Here is a 22,910-nt window from a genome sequence, read left to right on the forward strand (position 1 = left end):
TTTTTTCATTCTGTGTGGTGGAATACTTGGTGGAATGAAGGACCATGGTTGGGGCCTGGCTGGCTAGGGGAACTTTGACACACAGGGAGCTTGAACGACTGTTGAAATGGGTATTTGGCATAACTCGGTATGACTGGGTACAAGAGCCTTGAAGGGAAGGTAGTGGGCTTGAGTTGGAATAGATGGGGCAGATAGAGTTATGTGGATTTGAAGGCTGTTTTCTTCTTTAGTCTTGGGCTTGGAGACTAGTTGCCCATTACTCCAGCCAGAGGTATCCTCAGTTCTTCCCAGGTCATTTGCCCAGATTCTGATCCAATCTGGTATGAGTCGGGGCATGTAATAAGGATAAAGCATTCTGTTGAAATTCAATAGTCCTGTTGTTGTATCACACTTGTTCACTTAGCACATACAGATAACAAAAATTGGAACATATACCCATGTATGCACATTTACTGCCTGAAGTAAAAGTCTGAATTTGAAAAGAATTTGAAATCAACACCAATTATTTGATCGTAATGGTTAGTTCATGAAGTTGAAAGCAATGAGCACAATGCTTTAATTGTATAATTGCCATATTCATTGTTCACTTGCAGTACTATGGTATGGGTGCATACAGCAATAAAAAGAATAAACAATCTGGTGGGCAGCAACAAATCCCTCAAGAAGCTGAGCTTGATTTTCAAGTAGCACATCAGCAATTAATGTTTAGCGGAATGGTCTCACAATGTGTCAGATGATTTTCGACATGGTATATTTTGATTTTCTTGCGTTTCTGACCTTGTACTGTATTTTTTTTTCTCTTCATTTTTTGTGGAATGTGGGCTTTGCTGGCTGGCCAACATTTCTTGCCCATCCCTAGTTGCCCTTGAGAAGGTGGCGGTGAGATGCCTTCTTGAACCGTTGCATTGGTCCTGCTGTGGTCTGACACGCAATAATCCTTACTCCTAAAGTAAAGAGAGTTAATAAAGTTCAAAACTTAAAGATTATATTATGGACCCTTCAGTGTCAAATTTGTGCCAATTTTACTGAAGGAAAGAGTCGAATCAGTTTTAGTTATAAAAAAATCCTTCCGCGTACGATTGTGAGGAAAAGCAAAAATCAGACTTGATTAACGTAGGTTTTTTTGTAAGCGACATATGACACAACCATATAGATTATAATGAAACCATGCAGCACTGTATTTTCAATGAAACCTATACATTATGCCTTGTATTGCACCTTTAATACAGTACCATGTGTAACATTAGCAGCGAGATATCTTTTTGAATGTATTGTTGTAATTGAGAATGCTTCTCTGTCTCCATTAAGCCATTTGATTGTATGGATGTTCTTTTGGCTTTTATATTCTTTGTGCCTATTTTCCAACTAATGCAAACCAGTCAATTTTCCCATTTCTGGAAAGTGTTTTTTCTAGTGTGTCTTTCACACACACAGCAATATTACCGTATAACACTCCACAATCTGTCAAAAAATAGAAAATTTATGTCAGGTGCCAGACTACTACAGAAAGCCTCGCAGAAAGAAAGACAAAATTGTAAAAGTAATTAAATGAAAGGTCGTGAAATAAATATTGTTCATCAAAATCAAGGAAGATATAAAGAAGATTTATGAGACATACAGAGAGAGTCTAAGCTATTAAGGGTGGTGGGGAGGGAATGATAAGGTTAAGAGAGTTTAAATTCAGTCTAAATGAAATGGAGAAGAAGCTAAAAATTTCTTATCCCCTCAGACAATGAACTGAGTGCTGGAGGGCTGGCGTACAACTAACATTGTATCATTTTTAAAAAGGGAGGAAATGAAAGTCTGACTACCTTGGCCAGTGGTGGGCAAATTATTGGGAAAAATTTTGAGCCATTATAAATTGACATTTGAAGGAGCATGGGTTAATCACAGGCAGACGGCTTGGATTTGTTAAAAGACTGTTATGTTTGATAAAGCTAAATTTTTGAGGAAGCAGCAAGAAAAAAACTGATGAAAATACCATGTTCGATGTAGTCTACCTGGATTGTAGGACGGCTTTTGATAAGTTTCCACATATGTAATGTACTGGTTTGATCGCAGCTAAAGTACTTCTGTACAGTTCTGGCCACCAGATCACAGGAAGCAGGTGATGGCACTTGAGAGGTTACAAAAGGGCAAGACAAGAAGAATGTTAGGCAAAGGAGGCTAGAAGTATGTTTGAGGTTTTAAAAGAACAGTGAGGGATGTTTCCATTAAGGATGAATTTTGTAGTGTAGTTGAGGAGTATTCAATGCACCTGGAGTAGTTGGCTGTGCCATTTGCCTTCTGTGCCTTCAAATTTTCAATGTTTCCGCTAGTTCCAGTGTTATAGGTACACACACACACCCAGTTTGTTAAACTCAAATCAAGGTATCCATGTTTTGTTTCCCACTCTAGATTTTCCAACAGTCTTTCCTCCCTCTTAGCAGCTGTAAAATATAAAAAGTTAGCTTGGCATCATTTGTGACGCCTTCTCAATTTACCTAGCTTGCGTGCGGGCCTTTTCAACCTTGGTGGTATCTGCATTACATGCTTTGGTGTTTCAGCCAGGTTCTTTCAAATTTAAACAAAATCTTAACTTATCACCAAGTGTGATCTCATCCTGCCGTTGAGGAAATGTTTAACCCAGTACTTTTCAAAGTTTCTGCTGAAAGTAACCAAACTATTGAAGGCAAAATTTTATCACATGTAATTCAGAACCCAGAAATGCATTCTGACTCTTACTTGCTGGGTTTCAGTTTGTTTCTCTGTACATTTTTAGCCTTTATGGACACCTACAATATTTTGAATGCATGGAGACATAACTAGCTAGAATTCATAAGAATGGATTAAATATTACTGTTACACTTGGAGAATAAAGACTACAATACATGCAAATGAGGGCAAAGTTACCATATCACCTACAAGGCCGTAGGGCTACTCTTTCATTAGAAAGAGATGACTGGTGATGGTTCAGCCTGAAGGTCACCATATCCACATGCAAATGTATTGTCATCAGTTGAGTTCATTAAACTGTGTACACTTGCTTCCATCTGCTATCTTCCTTTTATAGAGCTACTGATGTAATTAGCTATTTTTGCTAGATTCTTAAGTTACTCCATTGTTAATGCTTGCAGTGATTTTAATAGCTTGGTGACATTTTCTGTTTGGCTTTACAGCATGGCACAAGATTTCTGTAGGTGTTAGCCCTTACCAAGCTTTAACTTTTCTGTTAGGTATAGGTTAAGCAGTAATAAAGAACTTATATAGTTAAACTGTAAATAAAACCTACTCATGTAACCGCAGTTATGTAGTGATGACGGGACACTTAGCTTCTTTGTTAACATTAAAGTTTCAAAAAAAAATTTTGATTTAAATGGGTTTACCTCTGAAAACGTACCAATAACCCTTCCATTGTATTGGTGAAATTACAGATAACGTTTTATTCGCAAGCGCATTTTTCCCACTTGTATACTTTATCACAACAGTGCATCTCAACTTCAAATTGCTCACTTGCAACAGGCTCCTGAAGCAAGGTGCAAAGCAGTTTTATTGTTCACATTGTGATATAAAAGCTTATAATTGCAAGTAAACAAGCCAGGAAAAACATCTGAAGAACTTAATCCTCGTGGGAGCGTAGAAGGATGTGTAGAAATTCAACTCTTCAGAGGGTTAGTAGTCTGCAGGCAGGAGGGAGTCTGGATCTTATCTGATTGTCGTCATTTATTAGAGGAGTGAACTCACTTTGGAGTGTGTGATTGTAAGAAATACTTGTACACCTCACTACCACTGTAGCAGTTGATGTATTAAAGGCATTATCCTTTCCACTGAATAATCATCTAGGCTTAGGAGTTGATGAATGCACACATTCTGGCTACCAATGTAGAAGAGGAGCAAAAATTGTGCAGGTTCCCAGTAAAAAAAATGAAATTGTAGTGATCATTTAAACCAGAAGCAAATGAGTATAGGATTTTCAGTGTTGCTTTAAAATGGCACAGTTAAACCAATGTTTTCTTGCCCTAAAATTATTTAAGAATGTTGTACCCCTCTACCACCTATTCTTAGCAATTGTCTTTGTTTCCTTGAATTATTGACTTCCAGTCATATCATTCAGTGGGTCAGGGTCAAGGGTGGTGTGAGTGCAGGGAAGGGAATGGTCGTGCAAAAATATTGCATTCGATCTGAATGTAGTAATAGGAACAACATAGCTAAAAGAGGAAATAATCCTGAAGAGAGAGAACTTTGCACAGGAGGAGTGGAGTGAGATGGGAATCAAGTGGTAACAGCTTGAACTTTGAAGATATGAGCAAGTACTTATAAAAAAATTTCTGGCTCATAGTGTGTGTGTCCCTGCCATCAACTGTTTTCACCTTCAGTGGTACCTCATCAAACAAAAACTCCAGGAGTTTAATTAAACGTAGTTTGCAGTTTGTAAATTCACTGTCTTCCTTAATCAGCATTCGTGCATGTGTCGATTGATTTTTGTCCTGAATTATTGTTTCTAGAAACGTTCCCACCATGATGTGGAACTATCTGTTGTTTTTGCACTCTTATCTTTGCACCCCACTTGCAATTCATCAAACCTCTGGCAATATCCCTGAATCTAAGGAATACTAGACAACTTCTGGCCAGTGCTTCTGCATATTCTACTCTTTATACTTCCTTGGAAGCATCCCATCTGACTCTGGTATTTTAAGTACAACATCTAACCATTGCCTCCTCCGTAGCTTTTAAATTGCTCAATTGCCTGCTGTTTCACCATGGTCTATGCAGCATCTTATTCTTTAGTAAAGATAAATGTAATGTATTTGCTTTGTATTTCAGCCATTTATCTTGTTTCCATATATAAATCCCTTTTGTTTCTAATCAACTCCTTTGCTTCTTGTACACCCCTTTTACAGTCTTTATATGCCTGTAGGAATTTCTTGGATTTCCTTTTTTATTATCTGGTAACCTCTCTTCACACTATCTCTTTGTTTCTGTTGTGTGCTTCAGCTTTGAGCCTTCTGCATTCATCCTGATTGTGTTGTCCACCTGATATCTGTCATAAGCACATTTTTCATGCTGCATCTTAATCTCTACTGATTTCATCATCCAGGGAACTTTAGATTTGTTTGCCCTGTCTTTCCGTTTTCCATTTTCCATCATGTCTGTAATTCAGCTTTCTCTTCTCTGAAAGCAGTTTATTATTCAAATACTGTTTTGCCTGCCAATATCTGATCTCAGTTGATTGAAGCCTGATTCTCACCTGCATGAAATTGGCTTCCCTCCCCCTTTTTATTATTGTTACAGTGGGTTTTGCCTTGTCCTTTTTTTTAACCAGTTTAAATATTAATATACAATGATAATGGTTTCTCAAATATCCTGCTGCTCACAGTTAATCCATTCAACCCACTTAATTCCCAGAAAGCAGTTTTAGAATACCTCTGTTCTTGTTTGACTTGAAGAATGGTGTTGTAGAAAATATTCCTGACTACACACTCTAGGAATCTTGCCTCTCTCTGCCCTTTACACCATTACTATCCATATCTTATTGAGTAAACTAAGGTCTCCTTTTATATACTTCTTCTATAATTTCTTAACTCTGCATTATTCATTGAAAATTTGTTCCTTTGTATGTCTTCCACTGGCTGGTGCCTCATGATTACACCAAGGAATCTAATTGGACTCTCTTTGTTCCTTAGCTCTAGCCAAATAGATTCTGTCTTTGACGCCTCTGAGACTTTATCTCTCTGGGATTGCAATGTTTTCTATAAAACATACTGCCAGCTTCACCCCTTCCCTTCTTTTCCAATCTCTCTTTGACATCTTGTCTCCTGGAATACTTAATACATTGTCCTGCTGCTCTTCAAGTTGGGACTCTCTTTTAACCATGATGTGCTATTTTCACAAAGCAATCTGCAACTTAACACACCAATTTTATTTATCATACTCTGCACATTGTCTTCCGTGCATCGTAACATTAATTTGAATTTTGTTTTTGCTTGCATTCTGAACCCATCTAAACTACTTCTTTTAAACTCTTAATTCCATCTTGGATAGGAGGAAGCTATTCTATTCTCTCATGTCGCATAGTTATTCAAATTTTATCCAGCTTATTCCTATATAGTATTTCTATCCACTGGTGGCCATTTGCCAATTCAGCTTAAACCGCACGTCCCTCCTTGCCCCAAACCAGTATTAAAAAACCTCCCCGTGAGGACATTGATCCCAGTTCAGTTGTAGTGTAGTCCGGATATGAAACTATGTTTTCTGTCCAGGATCTGATCTGACTACCCCGAGCCCCTGAAACCCACCGTCCTGCAGCATGCTTCAACCCATACATTGGTCCTCATTATGTATCTTGTGTTACTTTTGTTAGTCTGTAACATTAAAGTAATCCAGAGATTGATACCTTTTGAAGTCCTACTTTTCAACTTCTGTCCAAATCCTGACTATGGGACCATAATTCTGGCCCTCTCTGTCATTAATACCAACAAGTATCACAAATTCTGGCTCAATTTGTTTTTCTCCAGAATTTCCTTCACACTGTCAATATTGTCCTTTACCCTTGAACAAGGAATGTGTGTGCTATGTGGTGCTCATAATGATGGTTACAGAAACGCTGTCTGTCCTGCGGCTGTGATATCTCTCATATCTGCCCTGTTTGCCCTGTTCACTTTATATATTAACGATCTAGATGAAGGGACTGGGGGCATTCTAGCGAGGTTTACCAATGATACGAAGATAGGTGGACAAGCAGGTAGTACTGAGGAGGTGAGGAGGCTGCAGAAAGATTTAGACAGTTTAGGAGAGTGGTCGGAAATGGCTGATGAAATTCAACGTGAGCAAAAGTGAGGTTTTGCACTTTGGTGAAAAGAATACAGGCATGGACTATTTTCTAAACGGTGAGAAAATTCATAAAGCAGAAGTACAAAGGGATCTGGGAGTGTTGGTCCAGGATTCTGTAAAGGTTAACTTGCAGGTAGAGTCCGTGATTAAGAAAGCGAATGTAATGTTGTCGTTTATCTCAAGAGGGTTGGAATATAAAAGCAGTGATGTGCTTCTGAGACTTTATAAAGCTCTAGTTAGGCCCCATTTAGAATACTGTGTCCAATTTTGGGTCCCACACCTCAGGAAGGACATACTGGCACTGGAGTGTGTCCAGCAGAGATTCACACGGATGATCCCTGGAATGGTAGGTTTAACGTACGATGAATGGCTGAGGATCCTGGGATTGTACTCATTAGAGTTTAGAAGGTTGAGGGGAGATCTAATAGAAACGTACAAGATAATGTATGGTTTAGAAAGGGTGGACGCTGGGAAGTTGTTTCCATTAGTCGGGGAGACTAGGACCTGTGGGCACAGCCTTAGAATTAGAGGGGGTAAATTTAAAACTGAAATGAGGAGACATTTCTTCAGCCAGAGAGTGGTGGGCCTGTGGAATTCATTGCCACAGAGAGCAGTGGAGGCAGGGATGTTAAATGTCTTCAAGGTGGAGATTGATAAATTCTTGATCTCACAAGGAATCCAGGGCTACGGGGAGAGTGCAGGGAAGTGGAGTTGAAATGCCCATCAGCCATGATTTAAATGGCGGAGTGGACTTGATGGGCCGAATGGCCTTACTTCCACTCCTATGTCTTATGGTCTTATAACAGTTCTTTAGTTTGTTCCTACTTGTACAGTCCTTTTGCCAGGTGGCAAGTGGAGTTTAATTTAGATAAATGCAAGGTGTTGTGTTTTGATAAGACTAATAAGGGCACAATTTATTCTGTTAATTTTAGGGTCTTGGGAAGTGTTGTCAACAGAGAGACCTCAGGGTTCACGTGCATAGTTCCTTGAAAGTTGTGTCACAGGTAGACTGGGTGGTGAAAGGCTGCCTTCATCGATCAGAGCATTGAGTATAGGAGCTGGGACATCATGTTGCAGTTGTACAGGATGCTGGTTAGGCCATTTTTGGAGCACTGTCTACTTTTCTGGTTACCCTACTAGGGGAAGGATATTATTAAATTGGAGAGAATGCAGAAAATGATTCACAAGGATGTTACCAGGACTGGAAGGTGTGAGTTACTGGGAGAGGTTGGAAAGGCTAGGACATTTTTCACTGGAGCATCGGAGGTTGAGGGGTGACATCATTCAGCTTGATAAAGTAATGAGGGGCACAGATAAGGTGAATAGCAAAGGTCATTTTCCTTGGGTAGTGTGTTCGAAACTGGAGGGCACAATTTTAAGGTGAGCAGGGAAGGATTTAAAAGGAACTTGAAAGGCAACTTTTTCACACATGGTAGCTCATGTGTGGAATGAATTGCCAGAGGAGGTGATGGATGCAGGTACAGATAGAACAGTTAAACAACATTTGGACTGCTACATGAATAGGAACAGTTTAGAAGGGTGTAGGCAAATGGGACTAGTTTATTTTGGGAAAACTGGTCAGCATGGAGGAGTTGGATTGAAGGGTCTGTTTCCATGCTGTATGACTCTATGCACTCCCGCATAATGTTGCCTCCGTCAGCAGCCTGCGATGTGGGTGTCTGTCATTCGTACTCTCAGCCACTGGTTGATAGCTCCTGAGCTTTTGCTGCTTATGGGTTAAATACTTATTGAAACATATGGTCTAAGAAACTTATCCTTCCTGATGTTTCACAGTGATTCCCGCTGGCCCCAAAAGCTCAGAAATCATAAACTTTTGCACAAAAAGCTGGAGACATTTCCTATGCATGTAGTCCTTCATGGTCATTCTGTCCTGTGTGCACTGTATTCCTATTCCTTGTTCTGCTACATAACGTATAACTCATACTTATTGAATTGTTTCTTCAAAATATCTGCCAGGTCCAATTCTAGTTACACATTTATCATCTTGAAATTACTGTCCTCTCATTTGCTTGCCAAACCATTAAATTTTGTGTTGTCAGCAGATAGTGAGGTTCACAAATTTTGTTTGTTTTGATTCTCAAAGACCAAATAATTTAACTGCACAGACCAAAAATGGATACGTCATCACTAAATCAGCAGTCTCAGAAGCACTGTGAACACCAGTCCCCTATCTAGGCAGGACTGTAGTTCCTCATTTCCACATTTTGACAGTTTCCCTGCCTGTTTGTTTCACCTTACAATGCTGTTACCTACTTGACCCTGACAAGTTCCACACTCCTTGGGCAAACTGTGTGTTGGCTGTTTAAAGCCAGAATTCAGAGTTAAACCCCCAAATAATTGCAGAATTATGATTTTCAGTAACTTTCCTGACAGCTCCACAGGCATTTCCAGCTCATATGCAAATCCATCTGGATTAAATCAGCAAATGGGTGGGATTGTTATCAGGCTTCTTAGCTTACATTACATTTCAGAGCTTTTAACATCTTCATTACAGATTCAGAAGTTCCATTGATAAATTTTATACCAAGGCATGGGTTTGTGATGAGTCTCCTTGAATCTCTACTCAGGAATGATTTTTCTTAGCCTCTTGGAATTGCCCCTTTCTTCTTTTCCTCTTAAGATCCTCCTTAAAATTTACCCCTTTGACTAAACCTTTAATCTTTTGCCTGAATTCTCCTTTTTTTTGTCTCATTGTCTGTTTACCTTGCCAAATCAGCATGAGATGCTTCTCTATGTTAAAGGTACTAATCATTTTGTCTATCAGAAACTAATATTGAAGTTAAATCCATGTGTTTTTTCCAAACGACTTGGCAACCGTAGGGTAAGGGAGCAAAAGTGCAAATTGACAAAAGGCAAATTTTGGGACTGATACTAGGGAGTATGTCTTCACACAGTGTTTAATATTGTGATTGAAGACAGTGATAAAGTTAATTTATGTTGAGCACTTCTATCAAATTAAATTCGTTGTTACGAACACTCTTTTATTGTTTTTTTTATGAATAACCATAAACGGAATCTCATAGACTGGAAACCATGGAATTTAATCCAAGCCCATTCAGTTGTCTGCCAAGTTTTTAATGTTTTATTTGCTATCACAGCAATCACCACGAACTCTATTGATTCTAAGTGCAGATAAATGGCCATTGCGTGACTTATCATGAACAAGTTGCTGTGCAGGGGAAACCTTGTCCAAACATTGTTTGATTTGTGACTTATTTATAAGTGTTGAGACTTTGAAGCTATATTACTACTGTTGTTTTTGTTTTGTATTTTCAATTCACATTATGCTAAATTGCACTTTAAATCAAAAGTGCGTGAGATTTCAAAAAGCATCGAAATTTCTAACTTTTCTTGCTCAAAACCTGGATCAAGTTGGTATTAGTGGAATCGAATAAGCTTGTAAATTCCATGTGGCACTATATATGTTTAAGATCCGCTTCGTGGTGTTTGCATTTGATAAAATTTTAATTTGAAGTCTTTCCACAGGAATGAATTGTACTGGAAATTTTAATTTGAGAAAGCAATTCAAAAATAATTATTTGATAAGCTTGCTTTACATTTGCTGAAATAAAGGTATGTAGGCATAACTATTTTTGAACAAAAGTTCCCCAAACTTTCAATGTGTCATCTTCTGCCATTGAATGAAAGACAGGCAAGCCAACTCGTAATGAATAAGATGTAGATACATGTGTTGTGCTTCCCTGTGTGGCTTCTCCTCTGTGATGAGTTGAGACTAATTCAAGATTATATCAAAAACTGCTCTGCCATCATTATTTGTAGCTGAAATTGACTGGATGTATTTTTATTGCCCTGTCCGTGCATTTAATATTGATATCTATTTCTTAGAAGTTCTTTATTTTAAATGTATAGATGTTTCAAAATGTCTCAATGAGAAGATGAATTTCAGTTGTAATAATGCTTAATTATGTGAGGTCTGCAGTCGTGTTATTTTGCCTAACAGAACCTATTAGTTTCTTCTACTCATTCCAGAAAATAAAAGAAGCCTAGAAATTAGCTGTGCTTCATTACATTCCTTTGGGTTTATACATATGCGTGGATATAAATAACATGTATTTTTGTGGCTTGGCTGCATTTCTCTCACACTTCAGCCTACCACCAACGAACCCCCCCCCCCCCCCCCCCCCCAACAATCTTCCAACCCAAAGTGTGCTTACTAGTGCCAGGGCATTGTTACTGGTTATATTTATTGTTCTGGCTCTAAAAACATGATGGCTGGAGACTCAAAAGGTCAGTTCTCTCAAGCTTATGCACACACTGATATTGAAACAATCATCCACTTTCCCCAAACTATAACAAAAATTGCTTCCTGATAGTGTATGAACTGTTGAATGCCCAGCTGAGTCATTTTATAGCTTCTGTGTTGTCAACAATAACCTACCTACGCTCACAGATCTAATTTCAGAAGTGGTGCTAAATTGACACGTCATTCTGCGCGTGTATTCAATTTGTAATACCATGGTCAATGTCTAGGTAGTGTGAATGGAGATGGCAGAGGAGTATAGAAGGAAGGAAGCTTGATGGTAACCAAGTTAGCCTGATCAATTCATACATTAGAATTGCCAATTATAATTCAGTAATACTGTCACTGAAGTAAAAATCTACACTGTATTTCTGACTTTGAATGTGGTCAACCAGTTTAAAAGCCTCTTGAGAATGTTTTGATTTTAATATATTTATGTGCAACAGACAACTACAACTGTAAATCTTTCTCTATTTTCTGTATCTTTTATCAGTTTGATTTGAGTGACAACTCATCATCCATTGTTATAAATATATTATTTTCATGATAGACAGTGATAACTCTTCAGACCTGCACTCAATCTTCAAAATATATCCCTCTCCATCAGAACTGTTACTTGTCAGTGTATCATTACTAGTTTCGCCCAGTTCCCAATGTGCTGACTTACGTAGAACTGACAAATAATGATATTTGCTCAGTTAATATTTCATAGCAGTGAAGTGAAAAGATAACAACATTGAAATTATTTGTTGCAAAATTTCATGCCTTCACATATTTAAGTACCATTAGATTGTCCACAGCTTGGGTTGCAAATATTAATTGAAATCTATTTCAGATTGTTCTGAAGAAGGGTCACTGAACCTGAAACATCAACTCTGATTTCTCCCCACAGATGCTGCTAGACCTACTGAGCTTTTCCAGAAATTTCTCTTTTTTTTCTATAAAGCGGCTGTGTTGAGAAAAGATGTGTTTGTACTTGTGTTTTGAAATCTTTCAGTTGTTTTCTCTGTAAGTAGTTTGTTCTATTTCATGTTCATTTCTATTGTGTAATAAGCTTCTGATTTATTGTCAAAATCAAATATTTTGCAGACTTGTATTTTAGTAAATGATGGTTAGTTGGTTTCATAAATTAAAAAAAAGCAACCTGACATGTTTAATGGTATCACTCTGGAATAGCTTTTATGGTAAACATTTTCAGACCGTAGTCCACTGGGCTGCAGTGCTGGGAATAGACACTGTTCAGCTATGCCACTGGATGAGATTTTAATAAATTCTATAACTAGTTTTTATGATTTCCCAGACTTGTCACAAGGTGGTAAATTATTCTGGAAATTGTACTAGCTGCGAAGGCCAGGTTGTGAAATCCTTGGTGTTCATTATCAGGTTGTCCATCAGTAGTGATCAAGGAAGTAAATTAATTAAAAAATTAAAGCGCTAGTATGACGTAAAACACTCAATCTTTACTTTATCAGGTACTCAAGATGGTATTCTTAGGTATTCAATACTTGTATTATTCAGTTATCTAGACTGTTTATGCTGACGAAAATCTACTTTTCAATCAACAATATACTGTCCAATTAAAATTACTTCTGTGATCATACCATGTTAAAGACAGCAGCTCTTTAGGTTATTAACATTACATTGATCTTCACTTGTATGAAGAACTCAATGAAATTGACTGAGCCAGCACAGTACTCGGTCTGACATGGACAGTTCGATGCTGCACAGTTACAGTCATAGAGTTGTACAGCATGGAAACAGACCCTTCTGTCCAACACATCCGTGCAGACCAGACATCGCAATTTGACCTAGTCCCATTTGCCCGTATTTAATCATATACCTCTAACCCTGTATTGATATACCCATCCATTTGCCTTTTAAATGTTGTAATTTGTACCACCCTCCACCATTTGCTCTGGCAGCACGTTCCATACACGGACCACTCTCTTCATGAAAAAGATACCCCTCCGGTCCTTTCGCAAATCTTTCCCCCTCACCTTAAACCTATACCGTCTGGTCTTTGACTCCTCCGCCCTCAGGAAAAGACCTTGGCTATTCACCCAATCTATGCCCCTCATGATTTTATACACCCCTATAAGGTCACTACTCAGCCGCCGGCACTGCAAGGAAAAAAGCCCCAGCCTGTTCAGACTCTTCCCCATAAGTCAAACCCTCCAGTCCCAGCAATATTCTTGTAAATCTTTTTCTGCACCCTCTCAAGTTTGACAACATTCTCCTGTTGGCACGACAAGCAGAATTGCATGCCGTGTTCTACAACTGGCCTCATCAATGTCCTTTACAGCCACAACATGATGTTCCAACTGCCATAGTCAGTGTTCTGACCAATGAAGGCAAGTGTGTCAAACACCTTCTTCACTACCCTAGCTACCTGCAATGCCACATTCAAGGAAGTATGCATCTATCCCCCTAGATCTCTTTGTATGGCAGCACTCTGCAGGACCCCCACTTAGAGTTAGTTGGCACGATATCGGAGCCAGAGCTGGTTAGGACAGCTGACATAGCATCGAGAGTCCAGGATAGACCTTAAACAGCTGGATGATGCTCTGTCTTCTACCTGATTTTTCTTTTTTTGCTTTCCTTTGGAAACTCCCTGTCCCAAGCTTTTGGGGGAATTTCCTGATTTGTTACAGTTTTTGCCAGGTCTAGTTAAACAGTTCGAACAATATTATAGCTTTAAGAGCTGTATTTTGTCCTGATTTTTTTTGTGAAGAAAAGTTGAGACACAGGTGCCAACCAGTCTGTTCCAAAGCCAATAAACTAAACAGATTTTGAGTCCTTGGGGTTTCTTTTTTAAAAGTTGAAACAATGGATGCAGCCTGAATGGGTGGGGCGAAGCTCCCACAGAACCAAGGATTTTTCAAGTTTTAGCCTTCTATGGTAGTTGCTGAGGTCTTGAAGCAGGATGTGGAAACTTTATTCCTCTCTCTGTTACAGCTAAAAGCTGGTGACTCTTTTCTAGAATTGTGTGTGAAGCCGTCTATTTTTCTGAGTTTGCCTTTACCAATGGTGAGTTTGTGGGATGTTATTATATTGGAACAGTTACTGTTTAGTAATTAAATAACCTGCTATTCTTTTAAATTTTTCAATAAAGCTATTCCAATTCTTACTTCTATTGTATTTTAACTATTGTGTATGAATAAAGTGTGTTTTGCTCATATGCTGGTAGCTTGACCGATCAAATTGCATCCAGAATGCAAGCTACTTGCCTTTAGAACAATAAACGTTAGAGTCTAGGCTATTTTCTTAATATAGTTTGAAGGGTTTGGTCTGGTCAATAACACAGCAGGAATTTGTGTTAGGGAGCTGAATTGAAGAGTCCTTTTTCCGACCAATTCTTGCCCCTGTCTCAATGGTTGTTGGTTCTACTCTATTGTGTGACAGGTAAAGAGCTGCCAGTTCTTTAGAATCTCTCCCCTATCTCCCTCTCTTTCCCAATGGATTTTTTTTTCTTTTAATGGCTTTAATGCTCATTCTCAGCCATTTTCCCCTTCAATTCACTTCTGCTCCATGTTCTCTCTCCATTTTTAACTATTGTGTCTATAGTAAGAAATCCCCAGTGTTGAAGTACCTGTTGTGATGTTATTGTGAACATGCCAGTTACCCTTTTTGCACATTTGCAGGCTCAGCACATCAGAGCAGTAACGCAAATAAAAGCAAAATATTACTAAATAGTTCAAATAAACAAAATACGGTTATAAATTGCTGGCATTGACAGCACTGAATGATAAGCAAACTCGACATTGCTATTGGCGTTGAAATGACTGAATTAAATTGCCTCTTTATGAGTTAGCTGTAGTTATCTCTGATATTCTGTTTTAGATATCACTTAATATTTTATTGGGTGATAAATACATCACTTACATTTAGTCAGCAGAATAACTGCCCACTCAATACTAGTTGCGACCCTTGTTCCTGATTGTTGTTTATATTTTTTTGAATGGTTCTATCAAACCTTTGCAACTACAAAATAAATAAAAACTGAATATGCAGATGTTTATGGCATTACATAAATGAACACCATACTGTTTGTCTTCAGAGAAATTTTTTTAAAAATACTTCCATATTATTGACTGGAATTAAATAGCTCTGCAAGGAATATGTTATTTTCCCTTAAAACTGATTTAGAAACAGAATTAACAGTCTGAGCTAATTTTCTGTGACTTCTGCTATCAATGTAGTTATTTGCAATAAGAATAATGGAGTTGCTAACTGATCAAAGCAATGCTTCACGATCAGTTTGCTAGAGACTTAGGCAATAGGCAAGGATAACCCAAGCGGTGGCAAACTTCGATAATAACAAGGGCTGAAGTTTCCCAGGCTCTGAATGACCTAGGCAATGGCAAGACAGTGGGAAAATAAGACACAAATGAAAAAGTCAGATTCTTGTTGACAAGAAGGAAATGTCCAAATTTCTGTCTACGATATCAATGGCTGTATGCAAATTCAGCTAGGGAGCAGTGAAGGACCTGTATTATTGCCTCATTTATTATTATTTACTCGTTTATATACGGGTTTGCTGTTTTCTCAAGTAGTGCTGAGAAACTAGATAGTAATATTTCCTGATATGAAAGTCTGAGAGGGTGCATGGAGGCTGCAACTTGCCAGCGTTTTCTCTCGACATCCATTTTACCCAGAATTCCTCAACATCTCAGGGCACATGCCATGGACAGCGACCACCTAGACCGTCCATCTGCAGAGGCTGGCATTGACCATGCCTCAGCCTCACCAAATCATCACGGCACGTGTCGGACTAGCTTAGGATAGTAAAAACCCAAAGAGCTGCGGATGTTGTAAGTTAGGAACAAAAACAAAAGTTGCTGGAAAAGCTCAGCAGGTCTGGCAGCATCTGTGAAGAAAAAATCAGAGTTAACATTTGGGGTCCCATGACCCTTCCTCAGAACTGAAGGGTCACCGAGCCTGAAACGTTAACTCTGATTTTTAACTCATAGAAAAAAACTACTTATAGATTCCCTACATCGTGGAAACAGGCCCTTCGGCCCAATGAGTCCACACTGACCCTCAGTGTGGCCCACCCAGACCCATCCCCCTATGATCCACCTAATCTACACATCCCTGAACGGGTAATTTATCTTGGCCTATCCACCTAGCTGCACATCTTTGGACCGTGGGAGGAAACTGGAGCATCCAGAGGAAACCCACGCAGACACTAGGAGAATGTGCAAACTCCACACAGACAGTCGCCCGAGGGTGGAATCGAACCTGGATTCTTAGTGCTGTGAGGCTGCAGTGCTAACTACTGAGCCACCATGCTGCACACCGCCCCCACCCCGACTCAAAGACTATACTTTTCTTCACAGATGCTGCCAGACCTGCTGAGCTTTTCCAGCAACTTCTGGTTTTGTAACTTATGATATTGTTCAGCTCTTAATTGCTCTATTTCAGAGATCACTGACACGTTCCATTTCAAAGCTGCTGCCAGGGTGATTTGCATGCAGAAACTGCTACCGGTTTGTGCATTGGAGCAGGGTACATCTCGGGGCTTTTGATTCACCTTCTTAGTACTCACTGCCTTTGTATCTGTTTGGATCCTGACAGCATCTCTGCCTTGCTTTACTGTTTTGCACATTAGTGCCTCATTTCGAACTTACAAGCCCACAGTGTTTCTATCTTCCCTAGTTATTTGTACAGTCACAAAGCCAGGCAGCTTGTCATAGGTGTCAGCAGTGATCAATCAAAGGGGAGAACATGTTGTTATACAGCACCGCGCCACTTCAGTTTCTCATCTACACCAAGTGTAAGCAGCAAAAATGCTGCATATGCTTCATTCAAATGACCATGTGTCAAAGTCTAAGGTCAGTAGTTTGTGGGGTACTGGCACAGTAATCAACATCATTGTCTGTTGCCAAGTGGCAGACATGACCGTGGTCATTTGGTCATTCAGGCCAGAGGTTCGGTTCCTTTGGAGTCTGGGAAATGGGCCAAGATCAGTTCTTCAGGTCCAGAGCTACCAGTCAGGGCAGTAGCGGTAAGTCAGCTTTGCAGCTGCGTAGATATCAATCAGGAATCTGGTCTGTCATCAATTAGTGGTGACATTCCAAACTGGCTTTGGGTGGGCCATGATCAGTCTTGGAGGTCTGCTCACTAGAAGTTGAGGTGTGTTTATCAGGAATGCTGTGGTGGGGTATTTGCAAAAGTCAGTTCTGCGGATGGGAAGTGGCATGCTGGGTTGTACAAGAGACAGGTAGTTGTGAATGGGACAAGCTCCATATTTTAAGAGTCAGATCGAGTATGAAAGGGCAGAGGGTGTTTCAGCAGAGGGCACCATCAACAGTCACAAGCGCCCTGGCTTTTACTGAGAGGAAAGTGTAGTGATGTTCGGCATGATCAAGCTGCAGGTCTAGGGCTCTGTAGGTTAGCTGGCAAGAGGTAAACCTAAATAAGAGAGTTGTTTGGGCAAGCTTGGAAACCCAAACCTGATGGGGTTGACACTGATTGCAGGGTTGAAGAGAATATGTGAAGGATTGAGGTGTCAGCTGGATTGATATGCTGAACAGTGATTCGCTCTGAAGAACTGCCTGCATCATCTTTCATCCTGATTTGAACTGCTAATGCGTAATGGAGATGTAAACTGGCTGCCCCCACGCTCAGAGAGAGCTGGCTGTACATGTGAGTAATATGAGGCCCTTCAAGTAACAATTGCATTAATCAGCTACTCACACAGTACACAGTAAAGACATCTGCAATCACAGAATTGTGGATGTGAACCTCCTGCATTGACTCACTGCATTGCTTTTGGCTAGGACTTTTAGTCAATCATGACTATGTCGTTGAACATTACACATGAATCCTAGTAATGGCTGTGAAGTGGAAGTATGACAGGTGAGGTGTAAAATTTCACATACATTCTCCAATTCACAAACACATTCCAGGGTCTCATAGGCTGTGCAAGGCTCGGGAGCTGTTTATCCCACATCTTGGATTATAAAATGTCCACACCATTATCCTTCTTGCAATGCTGCTGTCACTGGGAAATGTGAGGGTGAAGAAGAGAAGGTCCTATTCTTCCTATCTCATTGGCAGCCTCATACTTTGTATGTCAAATAGCACAGGTATCATATATCTGAAGCAAGTTCATAAAATAAAACAAAAGAATTCTGCAGAGATATCATTGTTGTCCTCCTTGTCAGAGGTCTCCATATCCCATGGAAGATGATGGTTAAATGTCATTTGTATGTGTGGGCTGCTGCTTGATCATTTTACTGAGGAGATGCACTGTTTCCACATATGTTGTATGGAAACGTTGCCAATGGATCCAAGCACAGGAGTTGCTGTTTATTTCCGTGTCTGCTGTACCATGACCCTTGACTGAAATTGGTGGGGACACATGCATTTGGAAGTCCAGACCTGCATCAGTCTCCAGTGGATGTCGACCAGCCTCCAAATGCAGAGTTTTCAGCAAAAAGTTCCTCATAATGCAGAGAAAGTGCAAGAATCCCATCGTTATTCTTCAATGGACATGCCTGCAAATGAGAGAAGGGCAGTGGTACCACCAAATGGGACACGATGGTTAAAAACTATCAACTGCAGCACTTGTGGTGAGGGGAGCTACAGGCTATACAGCAATAGTGGTCACAATGCAATGACATGAGGCCTTCCGTATGTGCATTTCAATATCACCTTCCAATCTGGCCATGCAAAGTCTCTTCAAGGTGAGGCTCCCATCCTTGCATGAGTCTGCAGATTTTTTGCAGTACTGTATAGGCGGAGTGCTTTTTATAATGCTTGCATGCTTTGCTACGAACAACCGGAGGATGCAATGAGGGCATGTGACAGGTGATGAGCATCCATGAGAGCCTCAGCGTTGTGCTGAGTACAATAATGTAGGCATTCTTCTGAAGGAGCATCACCTTCGCCACCCTACAATTCAGCATCATCAACCACAGCTTTGTTTAGCAACCAGTGGAACTGAAGACATCACTCACTGACTGTAAATGTGTTGATCCTGCAGAGGAAAACATTCCTTGTTTAATCCCAGCTGCAAAAGCTCCTCCCTAGTTTTTCCTTGCTTTCTTTATCCCCTTATTTTATGAAAGTTAAAGTACAACCTGGTGGAAGCCTTCATAACCCCTAATGCTCCTTTTTGCAACGATGAAGAAGTTTTCTGCAATTGTGGGGGCGACAGCAAGAATAGCTATACTTCAGGATTATAACATTGTGTGATGCTGAAGGTGGCTTTCCTTCCTCTGTACTTTCTTATGGTTGCAGCAAAAATGTCCGTCCATCACAAGTGATGTGAAGTTGCAATATTTTATATTTCCAATAAAGTGTCGCCCAGGCCACCTATTTGCCCTCCAAAGGTTTTCTTTTCCCTTGCCCTTCCGCAGCTTTTTGGTGCAATGTAAGGATCTGCAGCTGTGGTAGAATGAATCCACCTTATATCAGGGCCTTTTTTTTTGGAGATGACTGCAGGTGTATTTAGGACTGCTGGTCCCAGAAATGCTGAAAGTGTCATTGCTGGATGCACGTACACCTTCCTTGCCTTAAACTGCAACAGGATTGAGGATCACAGGCAGGATGGGAGGGGAGGGTCTTGCACGTGGTTTGTCCTCCAGCATTGGTACCTACTGGAATCACCCTGTGTGCTTGAGGAAGGGGCACTTGGAATAAAGTCAACATGCTTTGTAGCCTTGTTAACCACCAGTGGTTATAGTGATAGAGTGCTTGTCTGCGTCCATTGCCAACATTCACTAATTTTACTGCTGGATCTGGTCAGACCTGACTTCCATGGAGGCAATCAAATACACTCATACCATGGTCAACATGGCTCTGATACACCTCCGCTCAGTTCGCAACCAGAACACCTCCGCTCAGTTCGCAACCGCTTTGCAAAACACCTCCACTCAGTTCGCAACAAACAACTGCACCTCCCAGTCGCAAACCATTTCCACTCCCCCTCCCATTCTCTAGATGACATGTCCATCATGGGCCTCCTGCACTGCCACAATGATGCCACCCGAAGGTTGCAGGAACAGCAACTCATATTCTGCCTGGGAACCCTGCAGCCTAATGGTATCAATGTGGACTTCACCAGTTTCAAAATCTCCCCTTCCCCAACTGCATCCCTAAACCAGCCCAGTTCGTCCCCTCCCCCCACTGCACCACACAACCAGCCCAGCTCTTCCCCTCCACCCACTGCATCCCAAAAGCAGTCCAACCTGTCTCTGTCTCCCTAACCTGTTCTTCCTCTCACCCATCCTTTCCTCCCACCCCAAGCCGCACCCCCATCTACCTACTAACCTCATCCCACCTCCTTGACCTGTCCGTCTTCCCTGGACTGACCTATCCCCTCCCTACCTCCCCACCTATACTCCCTCCACCTATCTTCTTTACTCTCCATCTTTGGTCCGCCTCCCCCTCTCTCCCTATTTATTCCAGAACCCTCACCCCATCCCCCTCTCTGATGAAGGGTCTAGGCCCGAAACATCAGCTTTTGTGCTCCTGAGATGCTGCTTGGCCTGCTGTGTTCATCCAGCCTCACATTTTGTTGTCATGGCTCTGATAGAGTTGGACATCTCCAACCTCCAGTCCATTTTCTCTGAGTGTCTCTGACAAACCTCCCTGCTGCTCCTGTGTCAAATTTGTACATTTTAATGAAGTTATTAACGACTATCATCATGAGGTCCTCTCCTTGCTGAGTCTGAGCAGGTGTCTGTTCAGAGTCCTTGATACAGAGATGTACCAGCAATGTGCTCACTAGGATATGTTCCTAGTCTAGTCTGGCTAAGGTACCCAGCAAGGAATGAGTATTGGAGGTGATGGAGGGTACAGGTAATCGAGCACCACGCCAATCTCTTTGTATCTTTATTGTGGTCCATTTTCTCACAGAATGAGAGAAAGGGCAGGGATTGAGCAAAATGAAAGTAGCTGCCTAATCCGTCAGTGTTTGTTTCATCTTGGAGGAAGCAGACGCAGAATGTTCAGGGGATGCACTGGCAAGGCTAACTCTTGCACCCTCCATGCTGGGTACCTTAGAGAAAAGGTCATGAGGTGCACCTAGTGAGTGAGCAAATAGCACAGAAGGCAGGAAGAACTTATACTGTTGAGGGATTGGATAGGTGAGAAGTAGTAAGGAACGATGCTGTACAGCTGAACCAGAATGAGACTTGTGCTGAAGAGGAGTAAGTCATATTCGCACAATACAGTGCCAGGCAATGACCATTTCCAGCAAAAGAATTTAACCAATCCTTCCTTGATATCTAGTGACATCACTACTGTTGACTTACCCGTTGTCAACATTCTGGGGATTAGCTTTGACCAGAAGCTGAACTGGACCAGCCAAATAAATATTGAGTTTGAAAGCAGGCCAGAGGCTGGGAATCCAGCTACAAGTCATTCAGATACTTGCTCCCCACAGCCTGTCCATCATCTACAAGAGACAATTCAGGAGTGTGACAGAGTAATCTCTAATTGCCTGGGTAGGTGCAGCTCTAACCTTACTCAAGACTGTGGAAACCGTCCATGATAAAGCACTCCAGTTGAATAGCACCCCAGCCATCACCTTGAAACTTTCACTCCCTCCACTTCTGATGGACAGTGACAGCAATGTTTACAGATGAAACAATTCACCAAGCCTCATTCAAAAGTACCATGCAAATCCTCAAACCATTACCACCTAAAAGAACAGGGGAAACAGATGCACAGGACCACCACCACTGCCTGCAAATTTCTTCCAGTCCATTCTCTGCGCTTGAGCTGAAACTCTAAAACTGTTCCTTCACTATCACTGGATACAAGTTCTGGAACTTCCTTTCCAGTAACATTATGGATGTACCTACACCACACGGATGGCAACATTTCAAGAAAGTGGCTCAATCCTTCTCCCGGTGATTAAATGCCTTGTCAGTGATGCTCTCATCCCAAAAACAAACAAAGCAAAATTTCCAGCCAAAATGAATTTGTATCATAGGAAGTAGTGTTCATCTGTTGAATTGCTTTGAACCTCATTGATAAAAAAAAAAGATAATTTTGACACCATGCTGTATGAGAGATGCAACTATATTGTAAACAGCACATGATCTAAAACAATAGGCTGAAGTTATTTATTACAAGCGGTTTTCTTCTACTTCCCAACTATATTCTGTGACTCATAGGTTGTGCACCTCACTTACAGGAAATGTTTTTATCCTATTGCTGACCTATTTGGTTGACTTCTGTTATTCTTTTTACTTTGCAGGCTCTCAGTGGATTTGTGCTGGTGATTACAGCTGAAGGATTAGTTTTTTATGCATCCTCCACCATCCAAGACTATCTGGGGTTTCACCAGGTAGGCTTGTTTTCTCTTTTTTTTGTGTGTGTTATAAATGTATAAGGATCACAAAAATGAGAAGCTCATTTATCACAGTTCTGGATTTACAAGTTTATATCCCATGGTTGCATGTGACAGCTTGCGTGTGAAATTCAAGTTGGACCTGAACAATCTGATTGCTTTGGTATTTCCTTAACTATTAACTGACGCGGAGATGTAATTTGCTGTCTGTCAAAATAATTAAGTTTATTTTTCGGCAGTTATACCGGGCAAAGGTTCAAAGCTATTATTTATTTATTCTTTCACTCAGAAACTAAAAAGTCCCATACAGAGTAGACTCGATTGTTGCTAAACTAAATTTTATTGCAATTGCCTGAAGAAATATTCGTATGGCTCACTGTATGAAAACATTCTTAACAGATTGTTTGGCAGTGGTTTACAGAATTGGAACTTGGGTTTAATAACTGAATTTCAAAACCGTTAGGGTAGTGTGCATTTTGGATCTTTTGGTTTCAGGTTTCAGTTATACCA

At 40.5% G+C, this 22,910-nt stretch overlaps 1 protein-coding gene across 2 annotated transcripts in view; it reads left to right on the forward strand.

Moving 5' to 3' along the window:
• The window catches only part of LOC125464337 (aryl hydrocarbon receptor-like), a 175,771-nt gene that overhangs the window by 94,775 nt on the left and 58,086 nt on the right, over window positions 1-22,910 (forward strand). For both annotated transcript variants that reach the window (XM_048556652.2, XM_048556661.2), the window contains exon 4: window positions 22,308-22,397. In XM_048556652.2, coding sequence (XP_048412609.1) covers window positions 22,308-22,397 — 90 coding nt within the window. The remainder of the gene's footprint in view (window positions 1-22,307; window positions 22,398-22,910) is intronic.

This window comes from Stegostoma tigrinum, chromosome 2 (assembly GCF_030684315.1).
Source record: "Stegostoma tigrinum isolate sSteTig4 chromosome 2, sSteTig4.hap1, whole genome shotgun sequence".
NCBI classification, from domain to species: Eukaryota; Metazoa; Chordata; class Chondrichthyes; order Orectolobiformes; family Stegostomatidae; genus Stegostoma; species Stegostoma tigrinum.